Raw genomic sequence first — 27,067 nt, 5'->3', positions numbered from 1 at the left:
AAAAATGCCCTTAGTCAATCACCCCACCATCGGTTATTGTCTGTGAATGTTAGTCAAACACGTCCGCTAGAGGCGCTTTTTCAACTTGGTTAACAGAGACTTTACATCGGACAACGTTTTCCCAAACGGTTAAACCGGTAATCCGGGGGAGCCACCCGTTAGTTAACGGACTGAACCGGAACAGCTGGGAGACTATCGGGCTTGCTGTTAGCTACACTGCAGCCAACTTAGCTAATTTCGCATTAAATTTGGCCATTTATTATAGTAAAAGTCGCAACTTACAAGAAAATTATCTCTAAAGCAATTAATTAAATTTTACTTTGCTGACCAAATAAGATAAGAATTAAATGATGTAATTTATTTTGTAACATCTCTCCCTACTCCCGATTATCGTTTTCGCAAAGCAATCCTTAATCCAGTGAAAGAACCCAAATCATTTATTTTTTTTGTATTTTTTTTTAATTTTGAGATTATATATATATAATAATTAGATTTACATTCATTTCTGTATCTTTTTACTTGTTTTATTTTAGAAATAAAGTAAGCATTTATTACTAGTTCTTTTATTCTTTTTTGTTTTTTAGATGTGCATTTTAGTGCACTTTTCTTTTCCGTTTTGCTTCGATGAACATTATTAAATACGGGGGCGTACAATCATTTTATAACACAAAAACAAACAATATTTTAAATATACTCCTTAATGAGACTTTTCTTGTGGAGGGTGTGGATGTGGTGTGTGTGGAAGAGGAGGATTGGATTGGGGGGCGAAATCACGCAAACAACACAAAGTAAGGCAGAGTTAGTGTTCCATTGGGGTTTTCGAAGAATTTCGAAAGGGTGTCGAAGGGTTCCGAAGGGCTCTATATGCAGTCGACATAGAGATATTGCAACGTGACCTCTTTAATATTGAAGCTAGTTAAACACAAAGGAAATGCACACAGTACAACAAGCGGAGATGGTCGTTAAATGGTTATCAATTTTAACATGCTACGATTTATAGAATTTTGGTTTAATTTCCCTCCTCGATTCGTTCATCCACTTTGTTTCATCATCATTCTCTTGGCTCTGTATAAAAGTTCAGTAAAAAATGCAGCTTAACTAGGTTCTCGTTTGTAATTCCCTCCGATTTCGTTATCAAGGTAGCTCTCCTCGCAAACGGTTGGTGCGTCTCCATATTTCCATTTCCATTTCCATTGGATATCCTCAATTGTTGCAAGCTTGCTGGTTGCTGGATTGCTGGATTTGTGTTGCTTTCGGCTTTATTTTACATTAATCAATTATTTACTTGTTTATCACTTAGTTTTTACAATGGCGTTTTATGTGGGTTTTGTTTGCTTCGCTTTCGCTTCGATTTCCATTTTCATTTCCATTATCATTTTCATTTTCAGTTTCGTTTCCATTTCCATAAAATGAGCGCGCAGACAATAATTTATGTATAAACTCCACCGCTCTCTCCACTAACATTTAATCATCGGAAACGCACAAATAAATTCTATTTGATAATATCAAGAACAAAAACTAACTGCATATATCTTCTTCTATATATATTTATCGTATATAGATACGACGTTCTTCTGCTTTGTGTAGAAAATTCGATACATTTTTGTGGCGTTGCTGCGCTGCTGGTTTTCAACTTAAGTTTAACTTGTAAGCGAAATCAAACACAATCGTGAACCGACATTTCAAATGAATCTGAATCTGAATCCGAATCCAAATCGGTGCTGGTGTTCGGTTATGTAACGTCAATATACATACATCGAAAGGATGGAGGATACGAATTGCTTAATTGCGGCTGCTTTCTGTTTTCTGACCAGATCTGACAAAAAACCTCGACGAGTGAGCTTGAAATGTTCGTCTCTAAATATTAAGTAGATTATTTATATATATATAGGCTCGCGTTGATCGAGTTCTCCTTAGCACATTTACTAATTGAAACGTTGTCGTGGTGAATTTCATAAGCACAATTTCATGATCATGGGTTTTTCTTGTTTGTTGGTGTGTTCTTCAGTGTTCTTGTTGTTGTTGCTGTTGTTGTTGTTGTTGTGGTGTGTTGTGTGTCGGTTTAGGATATCTCACTTAATCGTTATGCACTCTTCATCACTTAAATCAGCTAATTATCTTTTATGTGTTCGCTTTAGATACTTTCTTTTTCGTTTTGCTTGTGTGGTAAAATAAGAAGAAAATGTTTATGGGTTGTTGTTGTTTTGCTTTCATTGCCGGTTGAGCAAATCGATCGCTGGGGCGTCGATCGAGGATCTTCGAATCGGATTACCAATTGGCCATGCCCGGCTTGTTGAGCGTCATAAAGTAGATTTGACACGATGAAGCACCTTTGGCACTGCTGAAGAATACTTTGTCGTTGCGCTCGCAAAGGAATTTCAAGCGCTGCGCCTTTTTGTGCATGAACACACCATCCAAATGGCCGCTCTCAACGGAACGTATCTGTTAAATGGGAAAATCAGTTATTGCAATCCAAATTAATATACCCAATTCACTCACCTCTATTGCTTTATTGCCCCAGCCCATGATTTGTCCTGTGCCAATGTAGGCCACCGAGGTGGGCATCTCGCCCCACTAAAAGGAAGGAAAAGTGCATTAAAACACTGCATACAAAGCAGGCGAGGGGCAACAACTTGCCTGCAGCACAATGTTCTTGGAAACGCGGCCCACAGTGTTCACGTAGACGCCCTCGTTGTCGTAGCACAGCAGCAGTTGCATCCCATTTGAGTTCGGAAGCGCCACAATACAATGCGGAATGATTGCACCCTGAGTCTGCGGAAATTACACGGTTAATAATTAACTAATCAATTGCAATAACATCAACTATTGTTACTTACATGCTTGGGAAGAAATATGTCGTATACTTCAGCTGAATCCAGATCAACCGCATGGAATCCCTCGGCGGAGCCATAGATCACCTTCAGTCTGGACTGATCCTCAATGGTGAGATCGACCAAAAGCGGGCGATGTTCCAGTTCACCAAAATTCTACAAAATGTATTGAAAGTATTTAAAAGTTTCTGTGTTATATCATATTATAGGTACACACCTTAAATGCCATAAATTTGTGATATGGTTTGGGAGCCCATGCATAAATTTCAATAGAGTCTTTTAATGCAATCACTAGGAACTTAATCCTCTCGTATTTGACAATCTTAAAATGTACAGCACCTTGTAGATCACCCACGTTAATCCAACCGTTCCGACGCTCCACTTGCTAAAGGGGGATATTTAAAATTAGAATTAGAATTTGAAGGGGAACTGAGTAAATGCTAGAACTCACATCGGAGAGCCCATCGGTGCGTAAGATCTTGGACTTGAGCCAGGACAAGTAGTAGACGCGCACGCGGTTCTTCTTGCCGGATATGGTGACCAATATGTTCTGACCCTCTAGCACCTCCATTTGCTGGAAGCGGCGTCGCGAGATGAGCTGGTAGACCTGTGGAGGGAAGCGGAAGGGTTAGAGGGAATCCCTTTCTTTACGAGCAACCACTCACCTTGCCCTGGCCAGATCGGTCCAGTAGCATCAGGCCGTTCTCCGTGCCGATGAGCAGGTTGACGCCCCAGAGCGCCGCGCAGAGGATCTCCGAGTTGAAGCGCTTCTTATACTTACGGATCTCGGGCGTGTCGTTGGCCGCCTCGTGGGAGGTGGGCGTCACGTTGACGTTCACGTGCGACTCCCGGCGCGAGGGACCAGAGCCGCCGGCCCCGAAGCCGAAGGTCAGGAAGCTGCGCTGCTTCTGTTGCAGGGCGTACGCGTGCGGGGGCAGCGGGTTGGAGATCGAGGCCGAGGACGTCGACGAGCAGGGCGTCAGGTGGTGCAGGTTCGCAGAGGAGGAAGAAGCAGATTTGTGCAAGAGATTAGTAATACTGCTGGAGGAGCGCGTCTTGCTGATCGAATTCTTCGGCGAATTCTGGCGCGAGTTCGAGGACGAGGAGGCGAGCGATATCGTCGACTGCGGCGAGTGGTTGCTGCTGATAACCACCCCGCCCACAACGGTACCGCCCCCCAAACCGAGTCCGCCTCCGCCGCCGCCGCTTCCGCCGCTGGCGATAAACGATTTCGATGGCGTGGAATGCACGGATGAGCTGATGGCCGCTTGATACTGGTTAATCGATAATTCGCGATTCGTTCGATTATTTCGATTGTTTGAGTTTTGCGTTTATTTTATCGGTATAGGTGGTTTATTATTGTTTATTGTGGTTTTGTTTTCATATTGTTTTTTATCGACACATTTCGAGTTTACATTGGGTTTTATTCGGGGTTTTCATGGTTTTATTTTTTAGAAAGAAAAGAAAAATAGAAAAAGTGCAAGAAAAATTTAAATTAGTCTTGAGATGTCAACTTAAAATAAATAAATTATATGTTACACATGCGGGGTTCGGGTGTGTGTTCGGGTTTACTTGGGTAGAGAGCATTACAGAGGTGTTTTGTGTGTGTTTGGGTATATAAAGTGCAGTATGCTTTACAAGTGAGAATATAGCCAAAACTCTTACAAAGTTAACAGTGGTGAAAGTATGTGAAAGTGTGTTAAGATAAACAAAAACAAATATAAAAGCCGATATGTGATTTAGTCTTTCCCCAGAGGCCAATTTGAAAAATAATTAATATGATTTGTATGTGTATCGATAATATTTTTAAAGGTTTTTCCAGTGTATGTTCTGTGTATAGTATGTAAGTGATTTTTAGACCCATTGTTGAAGTGTTAGTGACAGGAGACTCGTCTGCTTTTAAAGGCGGAATTTCGGGAAAGTTCCACAAATCAAAAATATAAAGTCTTAATCTGATGTTTTATATATTTTATGTACAGAGAGAAACTGAAAGGCATTCCTAGTGCTGGGCAAAAGGAATACAGAGAATGTGTGAAAATTATCTTCTAGATTTCCATATCCTTTGAAGGAAAAAAGCTATACACATACAACATTTATATGGCACATTGTGAAATGTGATGAGAAATCATAAGGTGGAGAAAAATAAAACTATACACAAAAATATTTTCTTGTTTTGGAAGTTGTCGGGATTTTTCGATTTATAAGAGAGCAAATTATACAAAATAAAGAGCATTTTGTCGGTGTTTTGTCGGGTACCATTCGTTCATACTTACTATTGTAACTTTTGTTTGTTTGTTTTTGATTGGTAATTTGTAATTGGTTAGAATATATCGTAGTGGCCATCAGCTCAAACGTTGCGGAAAGACAAAGCACAATTAAGAAGAAGAAATTGGTTTAAACTTTTCGGTTCTGTACTTTTGTTGATGTGGTAAATCATTTTACGAAGTCATGCACTTGGTGATAGCTTCATACGGGCATGCAAATTACTTTGTATTCTCAAATTTTGTCGACCAATTCATTGTTCTACACTCTTCATAATGAACTTTGCTCCACGTCAAAGAAAATGTTTATACCTTAAGGATTAGTCACATATGTGTTTGGGGTTAGGGCTCAAAATGGCAAAATAAATAATTAAGTTTAACAAAATTCAAAAATAAAAACTAAATCAAAAAAATTAGAACTAAGCATCTTTATCATTTTACTATTTAACTGTCTGTTTAAACTTGTTTTTAGAAATGGAAAAATTGTCTTCAGGTTAGTAAATTATGAACCACTGTATTGAAGTGTTCGAATGAACTCTATGATAAATATACCTCGAGGTGGAATTGTAAAATTAATGACTGGTAATGATTTATTTTTATGATTCTGTTGTCAAACCGGAAGAACTGCAAGTTTTTCAGCCATGAATCCTAACAAAGATAATGCGAATGAATCGGCCTGAAGGAGAGACAGGGCGATACGACCGAATATATAGTATTATCACAATAAATAAACTCAACGTGGACACAAGGGTTACGAACGAAAACACAATGAAAAATCGATTAAACGAAAAACACAAGAGGACGGACGAAGTGGAGTATCCGTATTTATTGGGCGAGTTACTCACCTCCTCACTGGATGATTTATCATGGCGTGGTGGCGTTGCCGGCGACGCCTGGCTGAGCAGGTCCGGCAGGACACTGCTGGTCCTCGTCCCCGGAGTTCCCAGTCCGGTGCCATCGGCGCCTCCGCCGCTGCTCCCGCCGCCTCCTCCGCCGCCGCCTCCTCGGTTCTGTGTGGAAACATATCGGAGTTCAGAGTTAGCATATCGAATAAGTATATACATAAGTGGTTCCGGGACACAAACATTAGAGAGACGGGTATCATGGGGTTATAGAATGTCGGGGAAAGTTGGAGGAACAGAAGTAACAGCGAATGAGTCACGAACGTACGCAAGATTCGAGATTCTAGTTTCGAGATTCAAGATTCAAGAGCAGCAGCACAAATAAATGAATGCCAATGAGACACTTGAGGCTGCCCAAACGATGACCCTCCACTAATATAGTAAGCCTCGCAAATGGATAATAGATAAGAGATAAGGGTGTAGGTAAAAAGGTGGAGAGTGGGTGCTGGGTGTGTGTGTATCCTGGTTTACAGAGCTTACAGACTATCACATTCAGGCATGGGGCATCCTCTGCGCTCTGCGCTCCTCAAAATTGTTTTAAAGCTTAACTTAAACACTTAAACTAAATTAGCAACATTTCAATTTCAGCGCAGCAGGCAGAACGTGGCTCAAGTTGCAAAAACAATCACTCAGGTGGGGGGGCGGCGCATTAATTATGTTTCTCGATTAACTCTCCATTTGCCTCCATTTACCCAGCCGGCAAACTTTCTTAATTGATTTCGAGTTTGTCTTGAACGGAGGAAAGCTTTAAAACAATTTTGAGCGAAAGCAGTAGAGGTTACAGATGATACAGAGCATTCTAATTTACAGAGTTTAGATTACATGAGGCAGCAGGATGTTGTAGTAGCTTTTTAAGATGTGAGAAATAGGTTTCTAGATCAATTTACACTCTCATTATTCAAACTGAATGAAAAGGTGATTATTTCGAGAAGGAAATATATCTCAAATAGCTATAACCTTTACTTGTACAACTAATTTAACTGATTTGGAGTTGGTTTTACTGCTTTTAAACGATCTCTGGGCTGCCTCAAATACCAGAATCCAATCAAAAAGTTTATCGACACCGCATTATTGACGATTATAAAACAGGAAGTTTAGGAAGGCTTCAACCTGCACTACGGGTATTAACTCGATCTCATTAGCATTCGGTACTTTTGCCTCTTTTTCGGGGTTATTTTCGAGATTAGATTACCGATTCTCGACCTTCTACCGGTTATTTGCATTTGTTAATCGAGTTCTTAGCGCATTAGAGTCTTAACTACGGTTGCGGTTAGCTTAGGTCCTAAATGGCGTGGGCTCTGATTGATTAGAGAAAATATCATACACAAATCAAATGAGAATGCAATAGTAACTGAGGATAAGAACCAATAAAACCAAACATGCTCAAGCAGTGAAAGGATAAATGCACATTGATTAGGTTTCCCCCTCAGATGATTCGACAATTCCAGCTGGTTTTCGATTAGCAACAATGGGTGTGTGTTGTTTTAATTTATTTACGAGCTATTAGCTATTAGTTTGGAGTGCGTGTGTGTGTGTGTGGATGTGTGTGTGGTGAGTATGGAAGCAGCGAGCCAAATGGTAAATTTCAGCCCTCTTTTTTGGTAGTTCGGGTTGGTTTACGTTTCTGGCGCCAAGACAAAACACAATTTAATGGGGTAAATATTTTGCAATGTTTTTTCTTTTTTTGTTGGTGAGTTATGTTCGCAGCGCTTCTCGAATAATGTTTGCCTCTCTGTTGTTGACTTGCTTGCTTTTGTTTTGTGCGAGCTGAGAACGTTTACCTGCTGCTGCTGCAGTTGCTGTTGCTGCTGCTGCTGTTGCTGCTGCTGCTGCTGTTGCAGTTGCAGTTGCTGCTGCCTCTGGGCGCGGACCGCCGCATTCTGCAGCACAATGACGGATTCAGTCTTTTCGCGACGCGGTCGCAGGAAGTTGAAGTTGGCCAGGGACTTGGAAGCCTTCGGAGCAGCTCCTTTCGGGGCGGCAGTGGTGTTGGTGGTGGTGGTGGACTGGGCAGCAGCCGCTCCTCCTGGCTTGGCAGTGGTTCCAGCTGAGGCTGCAGGTGCTCCTGCTCCTGATTCCTTGCCTTTGCTGGCGATGCTGCTGTTGTAAATGCTGTTCCTCTGGTACACGGCACTCGCTCTCTGCACCTGGCCGGCGAACGCCGGGGAGATGGCCACCGATCCGCCGCTCAGCACCGCCGAGTGCCGCTTGGTCAGCGGGAAGAAGTCCGAGTTCTCGCGGCGGAAGGCTCGCTCGAAGTTCGTCGGCAGGCGGGAGTCCGAATCCTGGCGCTTGTGCGCCGTTGAGTTGGAGCTACTGCTTCCCGATCCAGATCCAGATCTCGATCCCGATGCAGAGGCAGATGCGGATTTGGAGGATCCCTGTTCTTTGGCAATACTTTGGCTGGCACTCGGCTCGCCCTTCAGCGGCTGATAGCCACGGGGAACGGGTCTCGCGATGGCCTCCGCCACACTGGCCCGCTGCAGCTTCGTCTCCACCTTCAAGGTGCTCAGCTGGGAGCTCCTGCTCAGACTGGCCGTCGTGGTGGGGCTTCCCCTGCCACTGCCCCGCGGACCGTTCCCGCTCCCGCTCCCGTTCCCGTTTCCGTTCCTGGGGAAGAAGCGATCGAAGTCCCAGTCCTTCAGCAGGTTGGATTCGTCGACGCGGCGCGAAGGAGTCACGTTGGCCTGCGAGGTCGAGGCCGACTTTTGCAGGCGGTTTATGTTCTGCTCTAGTTTCTATTGGGGATTGATTCGGTTGGGTTTCGGTTTCGATTTCAGATTCAGATTCAGATTCAGATTCAGATTCGGGGAAGTTGTTGGGTAGTTGTTGTTGTTGTTGTGGTGAGTACGCAGCAAGAGAAGAATGGTGTTAAGTTTGCTTTTGTTTGCTTTTGAATACTTAGAGGCTTCTAAATATCGATTAAAGAGAGCTTGGATCGCCCCACCCACCACAGCATGGAAAGTTTTTCATGAATTCTGCTCTTCGCTCCAGCAGGTTGCCGTTTTTCACGAGGCATCCAACTCACATACACCTACGCTCCTGCTTAAATCAATACGAGGTGATACCAGGTGACTGATTCCAGCAAAAGAACGCCAGGAATATGGAGCAGTAGCCCATCGAAAGATATTTATATGGGATATATGTGTGTGCAGGTGTGCATATAGTCATGTATGTACAATTCTCAATCGTGTCAACATTCTATGCACCAGTGCATTTATGCTTATACGAGTATATAGTATAGATGCAACATCACACATGGCTCAATCAAAATACGAGTCGGTAAATACAAAAGTCGGTAACGAAAATTTTGAAAAGTAATTTGTACAAGGAAAGAAAAATTCACGAAAAAGATTTCACACTGTTTACGCCATTAAGTTACTATAAAAAATATATATGTATCAAATCAAGATTAATATAAATCAAGTAAATTTAGTAGGAAAGTAAAATAATATTTAGGCTAATCTTAACTCGATCAATTTGGAGGCCCACAACCAGGTTGAACTTAGTCTACATTACTCTGCGTTCGATTTAGTTTGATCTTTGATCTTTGGGTTGATTAATCAATTTCAGGTTCAGTTGGTAGTTGTAGTTGGCAGGCCTTTAACCCTGGAAGCTAGTTTACAGTTTGTACAATGGCCACCGACTCCTCCGGCTGGCTCTTCCCTGACTCGCTAGTGGATCTAATGCTTCTAAATGCATCTCATCGGAGACTAAGAGCTAATCTACTCAAAAGATTCGTACTCGAACGCAAGGATGCGGAGGTGGGATCGGAGGTGGGTGCTACTTACGCGCTTCATGATCAGGGTGCGATCTCCTGCCTGGTCGTCGTCGTCCGGCGTCGGAGGCAGTGGCCGGTTGGGCGGCCCTCCGCTGCCATGGCTGCTCAGGGGCGTGGTCGTGTTGGCGTCCTCCGAAACGGGTCCCAAGCCAGGCCTATACGAGAATTCGGGTCTGAACATAACGGAAACCAAAAAGCCAAAACCAAACAAATCCAAAACGAAAAGGGGCGGCAATTGTTGTCGACAATGCAAATGAAATGGGAGTGGGATTCGGTGTTGTGGGTGGTGGGTGGGTGGTTGGTTGGGTAATTAATGGAGTGTTTAAATAAGTGAGAGACAAGAATGTAGTGAAGTCGGGTTAGTATTCAGCGAGAGAGAGAGATGATGTGTTCCTTACGATCAGGGACCGCATAACAGCAATCAAAAATAAAGGATATTGCATAACATAATATCATATATATTATATCATGGAAGATCCTTTACAGGAACTGCCAATCTTAAAATGCTTCAAATAGCATCTCAAAAATTATTTACCATCTGATTACCCTTTTCAGGGATTACCAATCTTAGAATGATTTAAATAGCATCTTAAAAATGATTTATATTCTGATTGCGGTCCCTGTCATTAATGTTCGTTTTGTGAGCTTCGATGCATCTTCGATTTGTGGAATTTTGCTGCACTCTGCCACGCCCCCTCTTCTAGGACTAGTACTTACAGCGGCTTGGGCGGATCGCTGGCCAGGAGGGTTCCGTCGTTCCTGGCGCGGTCGTTGGGCTCGTCGGGCTCGCTGTCGGAGTCGCTGCTGTCCAAGGGGTCGAGCGGGTTCACCGGCTGTCCCAGGTGGTTGTTCGCCTGCTGCGGCAGAGCGGCCGCCGGCTTCGACGAGCCCGATCCGGATCCGGCTATGCCGCCGGACGCCGATCCGCCGGAGGAGGAGAGACCGCTCGACTGGCGGTTGTTGCGCGGCGGCGCCTCCGGCTGCGCCTGCTGCTGGGATCCCTGGCCACCGGCGGCTGTTTGGGGCTGTGGCTGTTGGGAGAAGACCACGCCCAGTTCACTTAATTGTGCTGCTAACACATCCAAATGATCCTACAGTTTACAATACAGTTTTCGTTTTTTCGGGGCGGGAGGATTTGTGTGTGTGTGTGTAGTTTTGGTGTGTGTTGGGTGTGTGTTTTTGGTGTGTGTTGAATTGCACAGATACCACGGTTTTCAGGTTTCGGTTTCAGTTTCAGTTTCGGTTTCGAGGAGGAATGGGAACGAGAAGTAAGAGAGCATTAGATGGTGTTCCTCCGATTCTTATAGATTCTTATAGATAAAACAAACACGATCTCAAACACGCCAGGCCAGAAATACGTATACGTAGTGTCACATGTCTCTCAATCCAGCAGAGCATTATTGCACAGGAAGTGTTAGAAGAGTTAGGAAGCAGCTCGGTGGTTAGTCTTTATCTACGAGAGCAGGGTGTACAGTGCCATTTGGAATTCAGGCACCTTACCCTGCTCGAAACGTCGTTAGAAACGCATCAATCACACGGGAAACTCTAAGCTCTATGGTGGGTATCAATCTACTTAGGCGGTTAGTCAATCGGTTGGGTTACGAAGTTACGGATCTTCGGGCTTTGGAAGCTTAGTTCGAAGGTGGCACGTGCAAAAGGTGTTGCTTGGTTTCGGGGTTCGAGAGTTACGAGCGGGTTGTGTGTACCTCCGTTTCAGTAATTTCGACAAAGGTCCAAAAGGGGGATTCTTAGGGGCTACACAAATGGAGAGCAATCGATGTGGAGTGCGTTGCAGAACATTTGAGGGGTAAACAGATCTACTAAATCAGATCTTCTTGTATTAATTGAATCCTCTGTTCGGAAACGCACTCTGTGTTTTAGTGTATGCAAACTTTAAAATGGAACTCAAGCAGCAAACGAAACGGAAAAGATGCGACAGGCTTCGAAATCAAAATCGTAGGACATACCTCAGGTCTCCTTGGTGGTAACTATTGTTGTTGTTGTTGTTGTTGTTGTTGTAATCATGATTGTTGTGTTTTATAGATCGAGTGTGTGTTGTGTTCGAAAATCATACGTTGGTTGGTTTAACGGCGCAACGGGATGATGTACACATGAGTCAAATCATAATTCGATATTACGCATACATACGGGTTATCAATGCATATTGGTATACGGTATATATATATAGTATTGTTTATTGGTTATGTAGGCGCACAAAACATGAAAATAAAAGAGATATAAATTAGGATAAGATATACGATATGGCATGGAATCGACTTTTACAGTGGGCAAGTATAAATTCTAACTACTTCGAGAACGGGGACTACAAATTACTGGCATAAAATAGCACCACCACAAGGCGGTGCGAGCAACTCAATCCACCGACTGGAAGTCATTGCTCCAGAGACCTCCCATGAGATCGGATTCCCCGATTCGCCCTATCAGCCCTGCCCTCTCGCTGCTAATCTCCGCCCGATACGCACCGATGGCTTGAAGTTATTCTGCGAGTTGCGCTGCTGCTGCTGCGGCGTCTGGCCCGCCGGCTCCCCGCACTTGGGGGTCGGAGGCAATGGCCGATTGGCGTGCGGCGGATCCGGCACCACGATCAGTCGCTGCGGAGGGCGTGCCGGCGGACCCGGCTCCTCAACCTGCTGGCGCTGTAGGAAAGAGGGAGAGCATTGGATTAATAATGGGGATAATAAAATGCTTGTAAATACAGCAACATATAAGTCGTTCTCATGATAAAAGCATAATTAGGTGGATAAATTAGATTAGGTAGTAGATTAATATTAAGAAAAACTTCTTCGGATTATAGCTTTGCAGAAAAAGATAATAACTGGAGGAGATGGACTTTTCAGATACAAATGCTCTCTACCTATAATTGATTTACAGATATTTATAACTAAGTATCCTACCGATGGCGGTTTGGGCTGCCGGTTGGCCTGCGGCTGCTGGGCCTGCGCCTGCTGCTGGGCGGCCTGCTGGGCATGCTGGGCCTGCTGCGCCGCGTGGGCCGCCGCCGCCGCCGCCGCGGCCTGCTGCTGCTGCTGCTGGAGCTGGGCCTGCGCCTGGGCGGCGGCGTGGGCGGCGGCCGCCTGGGCCTGCGCCTGGGCCATCAGGTGGTGCTGCTGCTGCTGCTGCTCGGCGGCCAGGCGGCCCTCCTGGATCTGCTGGAAGTTGCGGCGGAGAGTGTCGCCGCCAGGGGCCTGGACAATGGAGCTGTGCTCCCCGGCCAGCTGCGGCTCGTCGTCGTCGTTGTCGGAGCCCGAGTAGCGGTAGTCCTCGCGCTCCTTCTCCTGCTTGCGCTTCTTGCAGCGGTCGATGTGGTCCTTCAGCTGGATGCGCACCTGGCGATCTGTGGGCTGGTCCTTGATGAACGCGTGCTTCAGCAGGTTCTCGGTGTAAGGCCGCTGGTGGTAGTCCTTGACTATTTATATTTAATAGCGACATTAATACAGATGAGTAAGATGAGTGAAGCACAGGTGGATGACTCACCTAGCACCGTGTCAATGAAGCCGTGGAACTTCTTGGACCACTTCTTCGATTTGAGCCGCGGCGGCGAGTTGCGCGGAATGAGGAAGAGGGCGCGCATGGGATGGAGATCGCAGAGCGGGGGCTGTGACTCAGCCATCTCGAGGGCGGTGATGCCCAGCGACCACAGATCGGAGCGATTGTCGTACGTGGCGTCGGGATTCTCGTCGCAGGCAATGACCTCGGGGGCCATCCAGTAGGGAGTACCTGTGCGGAGGAGGAGGAGCAACAGGAGACGGAGCATGAGAAACAAGGAAAGCCAGTTTGGCAGGTAGGATCGAGCGATCGATCGATGACTCACCGATGAATGTGTTGCGCCGGCCTATCGTGCGATCCAGCTGGGCGGAGACACCAAAGTCCACCAATTTGACTTCAGCGTTATCCGTGAGGAGGACGTTCTGGCCCTTGATGTCGCGGTGGATGACCTTGTTCGAGTGCAGGTAGCTCAGGCCCCGCAGGATCTCGCGGCAGATGTAGGCGATCCACTCCTCCTTGAGGCTCTGGCCCTTCGTCGACTTGACCAGGTCCGTCACCGAGCCGGCGCCGCAGTACTCCATCACCAGCCAGAGCTGGTCGTCCTTCCCCGGCGGCGACTTCTTGATGAACGCCCCGTAGTAGGTGGCGATGTTGCGGTGATTCGAGTACTTCTTCAGCACGTTGATCTCCAGCTTGATCTCCTCCTCCTCGTCCTCGGTGACGTCCATCACCTTTATGGCAGCCAGTTGACCAGTCTTCGTGTGGCGGCCCTGCAGAGCGAAAGGGGGAATAATCGGTGAGTAAACTCTACTAAGGTTTCCCAACAATGTTTTAATAAGTATTGAATGTGTTTATATTCTTTTTCTCTATATTTCCTCTTGATTAAATCATTTAAAGAATGTTATTTTCGTTGTTATTCCATATTCGTCTTTAAAAACATTTATTAATATAGTTAATCGTACAGAATGAAGGAATCCAAGTGACGAATGTACTTATGTTCTTATCTTCCACTTTTTAAAACGAATTATCTGGGTGAGACATTTTTAGTTTTGTTGAGGCGAAAGCAGACTTTAAGTATTTTATAAAAGTATTACAAAGTTATGGAGATTATATTACCCACTAAAAGGGTATGAAAAGAGATGCGAAAATCGTATCTATGAGTTCAAAAGGGTGGCCTTTAGACGAGGAGCCTAACCGATTTGGACTTGAGCATTGGCAGTGATCGAGGTCAGGCCGGGGTTGGCCATTCCAGAGCTCGGTTCATTACGGCTCTGTGGCTGTGTTTGTGGGATGCACTCCAGCCCCCCTTTTCCATTATGCTCTCGACGGAAACAAGACGATGACGATGACGCTAACGACGACCATGAAGGCGTTGGCTAGTGCAGCGGCGTATATTCTATATATTTTATAGAGTCTGCGGGCCCGCCTGCTCTGCCCCCGCCTGGCATCAACAAACTGCGACGCATAAAAAGTGATTAAGTAAACAAAAGCAGCCGCAACAGCAACAGCAAAAGCATCATCGGCATCGGCATCGACTCCAATGGAATCAAACAATAGAACGCAACGAGTTGGGGAGTACCAAGTAGTAGGAGGGCAGAGAACTCTGTCTGGAGAGGAGCATCAACCTCGAGTGGGGTAATGTGTCTGCTCAATCAGAGTGTCAAGTAGTTAAGGTAAACATGCCGCAAATATCTATTCAAGAGCGCCACGAAGGTGACTAATTCAAGGCCTGAAAGGGGCTGACTTAAAAGGGACTTACTATATACTCGTAGTAAAAGGTCTCACTGAGGAAAACTTGTCGATGTGTGACATCTTATTAGGGAACTGTTTTGTTTCGGAGCAAAAAGTACTGCTCGATAAAGATATTCTTAGAACTAAGAGTATGGACAATAAACATTTTGAGTGAAATACTGCCAGATAAACATTGGCTTAGTTTGGATTGAACAGTTTACATTTTAGATTGTGAACTTCTCTTCTCTTTTAGAGTTCCCCATTTCTCCTGAAATAAAACGTTTTTAATTAAGAGTTCTTGGCTCTAATTTGTGGCAGCCCTCTTGCCCAATGCAAACTTCTTGACGAGCGCTGCCAGAGCTCCAATTACTTGCCCAAAGTTTCCAGTCACGTTGCATCTTTGGCGTTTAGAGCTGGTGTTCGGCCCAGCCCAACTAGTTTCAATTAGCCTGCCACTTTAATCAAACCCGCAAATTGTTTTTTATTCCTCACCCCACCCCACCCCCTCTTCCGACCAAGATTGAGTTGTCCTGACCAACCGGTTCCCAGTTCCCAGTTCCCGGGTTAAAAAGTGCTTCAGCATCTCCGTTGCGGCTGTCGTGTCGCCTAAGCCGCTTTTAAAGTCATTTTACATTTAATACAGTTTTAATTGAGTGAGCAGGAGCATCCATCGGACGGCAGCAGCCGCAGCCCCATCCATAAATCAAAATGCTAACCGGGAGATGATAACAGTTTAAGTGACGATAGTCATCCGATGACGATGATGCCATGAAAAGTTGCCCGTCGGCTCCTCTACGAGTTGTCCTCTTTAAGAGGGAGATTGTGGTTCTGTGTGGGTTTCTGGTTTGCAAGCAGCAGGGGAAAGCACTTTGCAAACTCTATCCTTTCGGTGATCGATATCTGCAATATGTTTGACTCAGTTTGATGGCTGTATTCCAAACTGAGCCGTGATCTTGGTAATTTGAGGTTTGAAATATACCTCTTATCAGTTCAAAGTAAATACAGATTTTTAAATTTAAAATATGATTTTGAAAATAAGCTTTTAAAGCAACGTTATTACTGCATATTCATAGAGTATTCCACAACTCATCCTGCAAAACCTGCAATTTTCTTTCCGCTTATTGATTAGTTAGACGAGGCGTTACACCATGGCCAGATCCTATCAAAATGTTATTAAAAAATGTTCAACTCGAGCGGAGGAGGGAGGAGCTGCAGATTGTCTTGGCCATCATCGCATCATCATCGGATTCTAACTGTGCCAACTGTGCGGATTTTATGCAAATTAATGACATGCACTAATGGAGCCTGACTTGGGGAAAAGAACGAAATTGCGCATAGTGGAATCGATTGGCCAGGCTGATTTCTTCCAGGTGTTGAACTCTTAGCCGGAAGTTGTCTTCTTCGATTTTGAGTTAGTTCGAATTCCCTCCGGAGCAACACATCCCAGTAATCGAAGACGAAAGCTGATTGCCGCAATTAATACAAAGAAAAATATTTGTGAATCACTCAGTGAAGTCTAACTCTCGCTCGGCATTTTCCCTCCTCCTCCCTCCCCCTCCGATTCTTCTTAAAAGCCCAAAAGCAAATAGAGCTAAACAATCCGCACAGACAAATAAACAAAGCAACCGACGACGACAAGCCTTTTGCTTTGCCATATAAAGAGCCCGGCCGACAGACAAAAAGAAAAATCGCTGAATTTGTAATATAATCAAAATGTGAAAATGTTTTAAAGGTAAAGTCAACAATGGAATGAAGCCCAGTCGACTGGTGCAGCTGTCCGATTCCGATTCGGATTCGGGTTTGGATTTGCCTACCTATGCACAAGAGATGGTTTATGATTACCACACCGAGCACGAGTATCTGTCAGATACCGGGCACAGTCACACTCACAGATACGAACACAAACACGGATACCAGCGCAAATAAAATCAAGCGTGAAAAGAAACCCAAACAATAAAACAATCAACCCGATGATATGCCTCAAATATACAGACACTTGGGCGCTAGGGTGGACCTGTGTCAGCACATATTTCAAGCCTTTAAATAAAATTTATTCTGTATCTTTAAATCATGAATCCGCATTCGCAATTCCCCTCACAAATAAATAAATATTTTATAAGAAAATTCTTATCTTTTAATTACATATTGTGGGCTGCAATGAAACTAAGGATCCCCCTAAACTGCATCAGTGCCATTTCGAAAGCGAAAACTGCATAATCAGGCAAAAAGTAGTGTTCTCATCAGCATTGTATATGCCAGATCGTAAAACGTATACGTAATAAAAGCACTTGCAATATCTTGTTTTAAAAACTCCGCAGTTCCCCTCGAAAACTATGCAAGGCGTGAAAACTGTTGACAAAAACCCCAGAGGGAAAATGCAAGAAAAATTCACAACAGCCGCTGACAGAAAAAATATGATTTCAGTCTGCAGCTCGCTGATAACAAAAGAGGCAAAAATAAATATACAACGAATACGCAAGACGGAAATTGACGTTGCATAAGTGGCAAAAAATGCAGTCAAGTGCTGCCGCCCCTATACTCGTGAAATGGTCCAAAAAGATCAACTTTTGGACATGTTTTTCAAGCTGCCAACTTGGCACGCAAATCGCTCGAATCGACGAGCAGAAAGGAATATATATTTATACACCAAACACGAGAGAAAAGTGAGATTGAGTTAGCTGGAAAGAGCTGAGTTCTGTTTGCGATAAGGCCCAATTTCCACTGGCGTTAATAAACTTGTGTTCTATACGATGCACTAAGCAAAGTGAACGAGGAAATGGAAATATTCCAAAAGATTAGCGGAGGAATCGAAGAAAAAGGAAGTGGTGAAATGATCATAGCGATAAAGAGGGATCTCACACATGAAAACCTGACTCAAAGTGAAGGGCTAATGTGTGAATGCTATGAGGTTAAGAGAAGAATTAAAGATGTATCTAGGAGGTTTACAGCAGGTTGAGAAATAATTTATGGCACCGCATTCACTTCCCTAGATTCATTCCTGAGTTTCCCGTCCAACTTCTCCCATTTCCATGCAAATCGCACCGACATCGCCATCGACATAGACGTCGACTTCGAGATGGAGCCTCCCACCTGCCGGAGGTATTGGGTAACCGAAAGCCGAAAGGAAACCAAACCGCATTGTACTGCCACTTTTTCCCTGCTGCTGTGCTGCTGTGCTGCTGGCACCTTCCATTGAGCCATTGAGCTTTGTGGGCACATTAATTGTGGCAACAGCCCAACTGAATCTTGGAGCTCGGAGCTCCCACACGCCGCAGCAGCAATTCAATTACAACACTTGCGATACGGATAGAAACCGCAGCACCTCAGAGCACCACGCCCGTGCGATGCGTCGGGCAAGGCATCATAAGTAAGCCACCAACCCAAAAGCCAATACCGAAAGCCCACCGAGTGGCAACAGCCTCCAGTTTGCCCCACTGGCCCACAGAGTTGGGAACCTCCGGCTCGGAGACCCACTGCACACTGCAGCACAGCTGCGTTGGCCAACTTACGCAACTCTCGAGCATAGTTTTTATTTGTTTTTCAGTTTTTGCGCTGATCAGTGTGCAAATTTGTAGACTCCATTTGAAAGGTGATTAGGCAGGCCGTCATTGGGTTAAGGGGCCAGCGGAGGAGGAAAAGGGGGAAGGTTAGCGCTCATCAATTACCAATTGTTGTAGTTTCGTTAATTAACTCGGGCAATCAAAGTTTTCGTTGTGTTGCCCGGCGAGCAGTTTAAAAACTTTTAGGAACACCCCTCCTATGATTGGAATAGTCAAACAGCCAGTGAATGTCGGATATAATTACCTTCAGAAATATTTGTAGTATTGATCAAAATATATTAACATTCATTCTACTTCAAAATGTAATACTCAAGTTAGGGTACCCAAATATCTTGGATACCCTCCTGTAGTTATCTAAATCCATTTGCTTTCCTCGTTTGGCGTGCGAGTGCTTGCAGCTGGCTCATAAAAAGAGCAATTGAAGGAGCAATAGTGCTCGAAATGCTGTTTAAATTTATCTCCAGAAATGTGGCTCACATTTGGTCGGCGTTCGGAGTGTTTCTCCATCCGCCGCAGCCGCAGCCGCCGCCGTTGTCGAGAGTCATTCGCGGTGGGTCGGTGGTGTGGGTCAAAGGTTAGCCAGGCCAATAGTTGCATTTAGCCCGCGCCCCGTCCCTCTCCTCTCGCTCTTTCATTGAACCACTTAACAGGCTTTTTAGCACTTGGCTGCATTTCATTAAATTGAATTTTCCCAGCCGCCAGGAGAGGAGTGTGTCTGAGTGAGCGAGTGAGTTCGAGTGGTGGAGCCCAGGAAAGCCGAGTTCAAAGTGTTTGGAAAAGCTTTCCATTTTGTATTATTGCCAGGCTGCTATTGCTGCTGGTGGAGGTGGAGGCCTCCACCTGGTTAACCCAGTTAGCAAAAGTTTGTTGTTTGATGTGCCACTTATTTTCGGAGCCAGAGTCCCGGGCTAAATGTGATTTTGGCATTTCCCCTTTAAAAATTGATAGGGCAAACCGCCGTCTAGACAAGTTACCCGAGAGTAAATCGAATTTAAAAGCAGAACTCGTGAGGTTTTCAGAGCAAATATAGCCCACTTATTGATAATTTGATTACTAATTGATAACAGGCTACATAACTGAGAGCAAAGACGCAAATGAAACGCTAACCCATTTTTCCCCCATTCCGCAATCAATTACCATCAAAGGAACATTTTGCATGGGCAAATTGTCTTATCAGCGGAATATACCTTGAAATTGAGTCACTGAATCTATTTTCATTGTTGACAGCCAAAGTGTTTATTTGCCAGGAGATAAGCGAGCGAAATTGTGTCGAAAGATAATTTTGGCATATGTGCCGCCGACTGGAGGAATGGGTGTACGAGTATATAGAACACAATAAAAATAATGTGTTGTGCGATAATGACGTCACTTTTGCGTGTCAACAATTTCCGGTTTCCTTCGAAAGTTCCCATCGCATAGGGGTGTGTATACGTATTAATGTGTGTTATTACTTCCCGGCTTATATTCTAATTAATTGAGAGCGGGAGCGTGTCCCTCTAGAGCCGTCAAATGCGTTTCCCATTTCGGTAATTGGAAATTAAATGAATTAAGCGGAAAGATAGGGAGGTCCAAGTAAAAAAGAAAGGGGTCCAAACCAACCGCAACCCGACTGCGGGTCAACCGGTTCACTTTTATTCTCATTTCCCCGATTGTGTTCGCAATTACATTGGAAGGGACAATATACCCATAATATGTGTGCTCCGATGTCACCCATGCGGCATTGTAAGTCAATATGCAGATAAGGGTCCACCAGCAGCAGCTGGGGAAGAAGCTAGGCTACTGGCTGTTAGATAAGTTCAACTCCCTTGGGTGGAAAAGACAAAGGCTTTTCTTTGTTGCTTGCAGCAAATTATGCATGCAAAATAACACAACTTTCTCCCATAAATTAATTGTTCATCAGCAACAAAACAAAACCACACAGACGGGAAAACAAAACTAATACGCCCCAAAGTGGCCAGCGGAATCACGGAATTCCATAAAGCGATCTCTGAGTAATCAGCGAAATGTTTGCATATTTAACCAAACCATAAATATTAAAACATTTGCTTATTGCCACAGCCAACCAGCCAACCTTGTGGGCAACGCAAACAGGCATACTTTTGCCAATTGCTGAATAATGGCCAAGCATAAAGATAAAGAGGGTTATCTCATTTGCTGATTTGTGGGCGGTAATTTGGTCGAATGGGTCTCATGGTTGATTGGGAAAAGTGGGTCAATTGTCCATCAGCACAAATAAAAAGCATTTTGAAACAGCTCGGATTCGGTTCGTTGTTTTAAAGCGCACTCTTGCTCTTTTAGCATAAAACATTTAGATTTAGAGATATCAGTTTCAGTTGCTATCTTGCAGATACAAAAAAACGATTGCCATTTGCTTAATTTGTTGAATCATTGCTTCTTGGATAAACCAATTTGGAGAATGGATTCCCCTGTTCCATAGAACTCTATAAAATACATTTATAAATATTTCCTAATCGGTTTTTCTTGGTATTCTTAATGAACCAATTAGCAAATCAAAGAGGCAGCAAATAAACATTTGTTATGCTTTTCCTAATCGCCAAAAACCCGACCTTTGATCAACCTATTTTTCGTAGTTTTTTTTTGAGGTTTCACTTTGTTGCAGAAGGCAGACCACAAAAATTTCACACGCCGCCTTCGAAAGTGATAAATTTTCAACTTCCAACATGCATATATAATTCAAGCCAAAAAAAAAAAACAAAAAAAGCTGTTAAAAAAAAAACAAAATAAAAACAAAAGAAAAAACCGCAACCCACGCAGACAGATTATAAAATGCATAACTTAGCAGCTTCGACACCAACTCACCGGCGATAAAGAAGAAGAGGCCACTTCCCAAGGTCGTTACTGGTGGCCCACACATGTGTATCTATAAGCCACCTACCCCTCCCTCCCTCCTCGTTGCCCCCAACTCAACCGTGATTCGATGACTTTCCCATCGTGGATCGCTGGGCTAGCAAAATGCCTTTTCTTTTTATTTTCGCATTTTGCAAAAAACACTCGAAAACGTAAACCCGAAATCCCATTTATTGTTTTGGCCAAAAAGCGAGGGGGAGGGGGGGGGAGGGCAGCACACAGGTTGCCTTGTCAATGAAAAAGTGTCAGGGCTAGAGATTTAATTAAGCGAACAAAGCGAAGCAGAAAGCCCGAAATCCGAAAAACCGAAAACCAAAAAGCAACAAAAACAGAGCAGACGCAAAGTTAGTGAACCTCTAAAAATACAATGAGCGAGAAATAGCGCAGAAAATGCAGGGAATGGGGAAAGATGGAGAGAGAGGGAGAATCATTTAAATTATTTTTAAGCAGGGAAAGAGAAAGGAGACTGCTAGACACTAAGAGAAATTGGAGTTAATCTGAAACTCGTAAAGGTCACACTTTACAACCCACTCATGAATATTATATAACGGTTACTAAGATAAAAGTTGCCAATTCTGCTTTGATTAGAATATAATCCATCTAAAATAGAAGTGGCATGTTTTTCTTTCTGTGTACGCACTTTGGGAACGTGTGTGTCAATGACTCGAGTTTGTTAAATGCTTTTGCTTTTGGGAGCCTACCCGTACTATTTGCGTAATAATTAGTTTTTTTCGTCACTTTTCAGCTCTGTGACATTGAGAGAGCCTTTTATGCTTTTTTGGGTACTCGTGCACTAATTGCAGTATTTTTTATGCCCCGAAGATTGAAGATTGTGTGGTTTCTTCTCTGTGTTGCCCAGTCTTCCTATTGCTCGCTTTTGCTTTTGCTTTGCTTCCTGCTTGATTTGTTTATTGGCTTTAATGTATTTTGCATGTCGGCTTGTCTTGTCGTGTTTTATTTTATTGACTGCCCTGCACTGCAGTTTCTGCCTCTTCTACTGCTGCTTCTGCTTCTTCTTCTTCTTTCTGCCTGGCTGCGCCTGCGCCGTTGCTTTATTTTTTCCCCATTTATTTGCTTGCGTGCTTTATTATCATGTCTCGCTCATAAATATGTATTTTATCTTGTTGTCTGCACTTGTCTGTCTCCAGCCGAAGCCCCGCCTCCACCTCCTCCAACTCCTCCTCCACGTCCCCAGTCCATCTGCTTCCTCCTCGAGTTCCCCGTAATTGGGTCAAAGTTCGCCCAGCTATGAAAATGTTAATTATGCGACAACTGTGGGCCGCTGTCGCTGTTTTTATTGCGTGGGCGGGGAGCTAACGGGAGCCAAGCCCCAAAAATAACATTTATAAACATTGCGGAAATTGTGTTTCACTGTTTGTTTGGCAGCCAACACGCTTATGTACACATGTCTGTATATCGGCTACCCAGATCACGAATGACTCTTAAATGCATATTTGGAAACATGACGTATTCCTCCAGATTGAAATACACAACATTGTGCTCAGCTTATACTTGTTAGCAAACAAATTAAAAATTTTGTTTGGACTTTGCATGAGCAGAACTAGAAGAACAAACTTTTCCACATTTACCTGTGCGAAACTGGAAACATTTCAGTCAGCGATGTTGGAAGTAAGTTGCTTTCGCATTTCTAAACTTATCCAACTTTGCGAGTTTCTTTGTCTGAACTTTGCCATCTGGCCGCTGCTCACAATTTCCAGCTGACCACGTTTAAAGTCGGACTTCTCATTTCAGTAGCACACCCCCACTACCAAAAATCAGTGCACACGGCGCAAAGCCGTTAAAACGTTGCACTTGTACGTGTTCGCTGGAACCGCATGTGGCTAATGGAGCCTCCCCTTCCACCACTCCCCCCCCCACTTCAGCACTTCTGACTCACCGACGACAGTTTGGCCAGCTTATTAAGTGCGACAAAGGCAAAGGCAAACAGCGCAGTTGGTGCCAATATCAAGTTATCAATAAAACGGAAGTGCCCTAAACAAAACAAACACGAAAGCGAGCAGCAGAAATTAAAATAAACAGGGCGGGGGAGAACATGCAATCATAAATCAAAGGAGCTTAGCGAAAAGATTCCCAGAAGCGGAGTTAAGTCACGCCGGAGATCGTCACTGACTGGAATTCGCATCGATCGCAGTGCGAAATACCCAAAACGAAAAGAGCCTGGCCAAAACGAAATTATGATTAACCAGGCGGGCCAAATGGCAGAAATTGGTCAACGCAACTGTGACGTTTGATAAGCTGCTGGGGCCAAAAAGGTGGCTCTCGAGTCGCGGCTCAATAACCAAAGCGAATGTAAACCGGTTGGCCAGTCAGTCAATCGGCGAAAAGTCGGCTAAAGCCACAGCCAAATAAATGCCAACGGAATGAGACAGTAAACGAGCAAGTGGATGGACACCGGGTGACTCCGCATCCGTTACTTTTTACTTTTTAGAGTGCGTTCGCGATCTAGTCACATGCAGATACATTTACAGATACGGATACAGATACGGAATCACATCGAGATACACAGAACGTTCGGGGGCATTACTCATGCTAATTTCACACAGATGCTCGGCCACTGCGGAATAATGAACTACTTAAGTGCCGAAGTAGTCGCCGCTGAGTTGAGTTAACAAGTTTTTAAAGAACTGCGGACACACACAGAAAACAAAGGAATGAGTAATTGCATGAAGAAGACAAGGAAAATATCTTGTGTGATCATTTGCAACTAGTTTGTACTTACTAACAAGATCGTTTAGATAAGCCTTTTGTTTAATAAAAATATTTTACTGCGCAGTCACTATATGAATAAGAACTGAAGAACTTGTTAAATACTTTTTTCCAAGTGTATTGAGTTCGATCTGCAAAATTGATGTAAGCCCTAGCATTGTGAATTGTGTGGGCGAATTTGACAGGCATTTCTTTGGCTAAATTTCAGTTCATAATAATGTGAAATTAAAGATATTTTCGAAAGCTGATTGACAGCACAATTTCATGAAATGGTGTAACCGATAGAGCTTAATCCACCTGGACAACCTTATAAGGGCAACGTAAAAGAGCTGGTCATTCCGAGAAATTGAATAGAAATAAATATGGAAATCAAATCACTTAGGTTACTTTGAATTGTCGTGCGCAACCAGCTCTAGAGTTGCAAATGGAAATCCACGGACTTGATTACTCATTGTTCAGATATTTTAACCCTGCTTAATCACAGCACAAATCGAATATTAAGTATTGATAAGCTTGCTAAAAACACTGTCGTGTAAATTAGAGCTTTATGGTTTATTCAAGTTAAAAACAAATTGGGTAATATGGAAGTTACTTCAAATATTGATTGGACATTAAAAGCAAGATCGCTCTACTCTGAATTTGGCTTTAAATTTTTATCAAATGCAGTATAAATTTATCGCGTCGGAATTACTCCTTTCGATGAATTTTCAAGCCCAATTCCCAAATCAAATTACCCACTTCAAGGGTATAAAAATACTTTAGGATCTGCAGAGGCGATAAACAACAACTTGAGGCAAATCCAGCAGCGGCGGCAACTCAATTTGGTTGCATTCATCACAAAGCTGCCGGCGGCGACCCCCACAAAGTGCACCAGCAACATGCAACAGCAGCAACAACGGCAGCAGCAACAACAACAACAACAATATGAACGCCCAAGCACAACAACAACTTGCCGTTGGCCTCCCAAGCGGCGCATGCCACACTTTTTCCGTTTTTCTGATTTTTCCAACAGCTAACGGTAATTTACAAAAGCAATGTCTATTTTTGTACCGCCGCCGCTGCAGCATAGTTGTATCTTGCAGATACATTTTAAACTTATAATTTAAATACAAGCACAAAGTCAAGGCATTGTTTAGCTGTGTGATTATGATGATGACTGTGGCACTCGTTCCTGTTGTTCCCATACCCTTATAGAGGGTATAACTACCAGAACTATGAAACTATTGCAAATACTTCGAAGACTTATTAAACAAAAAAAAGTATTGCGGTTTAAATTTTCATTTTTTGTTTACAAGATTTAAGAATATAATAAAAAACCATTGCTAGTCAAGTAAGGGTGTGGAAGCTTCGGTTTTCCAAGTAAACCCTTGCCTGTTTTCTTTTTTTATTATTCCTACTATTACAATTACCCTGCAGGCGAAAAGCCAGAAAATGTGTTAATGTGTGAGAAGAATCCGTTCTCGGCATTTTTGTTTTGGCTTGTAGTCATTTTTTGTTTTGTTCGCCGCTTTAAGTTATTAGACAACATAGCGGACACAAACTAATTAAAGCGACCAGAACAAGACGCAAGATGAGGCGTCACCCAGTGGATACAGATACTCAGATACTCAGATACATTTCGTATTTCGAGAAAAACACACTGCAAACTAAAGCGAGGCGCAGTCAAGCATAAACTCTAGCGATTGCTAATTATAAAGAGACTAAGTGACTCTCAGAAGCAAAGGCTGAGATCATTGCTCTCCGCGAAAATTTGCTTATGAAAAGAAAGCAGTAAAAACTTTGCACGAGCAAAACCTAAGCACGAAAATAGCAGCAAAAAATGCCAAGTTATTTACAGCTAATAAGTATAGGAGTATGGAAACATAAACATTCGCTTACCTTGTAGACCTGACCGTAGGTGCCATTGCCCACAACTTCGATGAGCTCAAAGATGCCAGCCGGATCCTGAAAGAGAAAAGTGGAGAGCGTGAGAGATGAGCCAGGGAAAATCAATGTGTGGAAACGCCCAAATAATCCTTTTCGCCAGCTGCCGAGCTGGCAAACAAAGAACCCCTCTCAAGGCAACCCGTACCACTTAAACTTAAACAACCTTTAAACACGAAACAAGACAGCGTTTCGTCTTTGCTTTTGTTGTTTGTAAACAAATTATTAAGGCATAACAATACAAATAAGGAGAGGCACTGCTTTAAAAATAAAAATCCTCGATTTCCAAATTCCGATTCGGATTCCCATTCCCATCCCCCCTTCCTCCGTCCTCCGTCCTCCGTCCTCCGTCCTCCGTCAATCGTCCCATATCCCACTCCATGCCCATGCCCGTGTTGTTCTCGGTCCCAAAAGCCATACAAATTGCATGCGAGTTCATTGACACGCAACTCGTGACACGGCGTGACACGAAACTAAAAAAAGAGGGAGCTAGTCCGACAATGCTTTCTATTTTTATTGGAGCACAGGTTGCGGGGGGAAGGGGAGATCGGGGATTACAAAGACGTCCAGAACGACAGGTAAGGCAAATGCCAATTAAAAGAACTACAAAAACTGACTTTTTTGACAACCTCAACTGACGCTCAAAGCTTCGAAAGAGGTTGGGGGTTAAGAGCCACGAGGCGCACATAACGAAATAGTGCTCAATAAATATTGACTTAGTGGGCTTTTTCGTATAGAGCTATTTCTGGATCAATTATTGTGGTATCGGTTTGCCTATTATCATAGAAAACCAAGTTAATATCATTAAATCTAATGCCCGCAGGCATGCAATGAAGTAGATATTTACAAAGCTGTTGGGTTGTGTTTTTATTATTTAGTCAAAGAATATTTTCAGTGCAAAATTCAATTGACGTCCCACAAGAAAAGGTGAGTAGAAGAAGTTAGTAAAGTGCACCTAGTGCTCCAAATTCAGTCG

The 27,067-nt window shown here is 43.8% G+C and overlaps 1 protein-coding gene across 6 annotated transcripts in view; it reads right to left on the bottom strand.

Moving 5' to 3' along the window:
* Nucleotides 1–1,527: 1,527 nt before the first annotated feature.
* Nucleotides 1,528–27,067, bottom strand: part of LOC108099028 (serine/threonine-protein kinase mig-15) — a 31,554-nt gene continuing 6,014 nt past the window's right edge. Inside the window, exons 2-18 of one of the 6 annotated variants that reach the window (XM_017202277.2) lie at nt 26,047–26,112; nt 13,608–14,052; nt 13,271–13,513; nt 12,691–13,202; nt 12,259–12,432; nt 11,743–11,763; nt 10,493–10,806; nt 9,786–9,930; nt 7,776–8,732; nt 5,938–6,102; nt 3,497–4,105; nt 3,283–3,438; nt 3,049–3,216; nt 2,838–2,987; nt 2,638–2,772; nt 2,500–2,574; nt 1,528–2,442 (exon numbers count right to left, since the gene is read on the bottom strand). In XM_017202277.2, the coding sequence (XP_017057766.2) occupies nt 2,269–2,442; nt 2,500–2,574; nt 2,638–2,772; nt 2,838–2,987; nt 3,049–3,216; nt 3,283–3,438; nt 3,497–4,105; nt 5,938–6,102; nt 7,776–8,732; nt 9,786–9,930; nt 10,493–10,806; nt 11,743–11,763; nt 12,259–12,432; nt 12,691–13,202; nt 13,271–13,513; nt 13,608–14,052; nt 26,047–26,112 (4,509 nt within the window). In that variant the 3' untranslated portion in view covers nt 1,528–2,268. Of the gene's footprint in view, nt 2,443–2,499; nt 2,575–2,637; nt 2,773–2,837; nt 2,988–3,048; nt 3,217–3,282; nt 3,439–3,496; nt 4,106–5,937; nt 6,103–6,147; nt 8,733–9,785; nt 9,949–10,492; nt 10,867–11,742; nt 11,764–12,258; nt 12,433–12,690; nt 13,203–13,270; nt 13,514–13,607; nt 14,053–26,046; nt 26,113–27,067 lie in introns of those variants that run through there. The other 5 variants (XM_043207847.1, XM_043207848.1, XM_043207849.1 and 2 more) reach the window with 5 other exon arrangements.

The sequence above is a fragment of the Drosophila ficusphila genome, unplaced genomic scaffold (assembly GCF_018152265.1).
Source record: "Drosophila ficusphila isolate 14025-0441.05 unplaced genomic scaffold, ASM1815226v1 contig_288, whole genome shotgun sequence".
NCBI lineage: Eukaryota > Metazoa > Arthropoda > Insecta > Diptera > Drosophilidae > Drosophila > Drosophila ficusphila.
The sequence above is the reverse complement of the archived record's forward strand: the minus strand, read 5'-3'. Positions and strand labels throughout refer to the sequence as shown.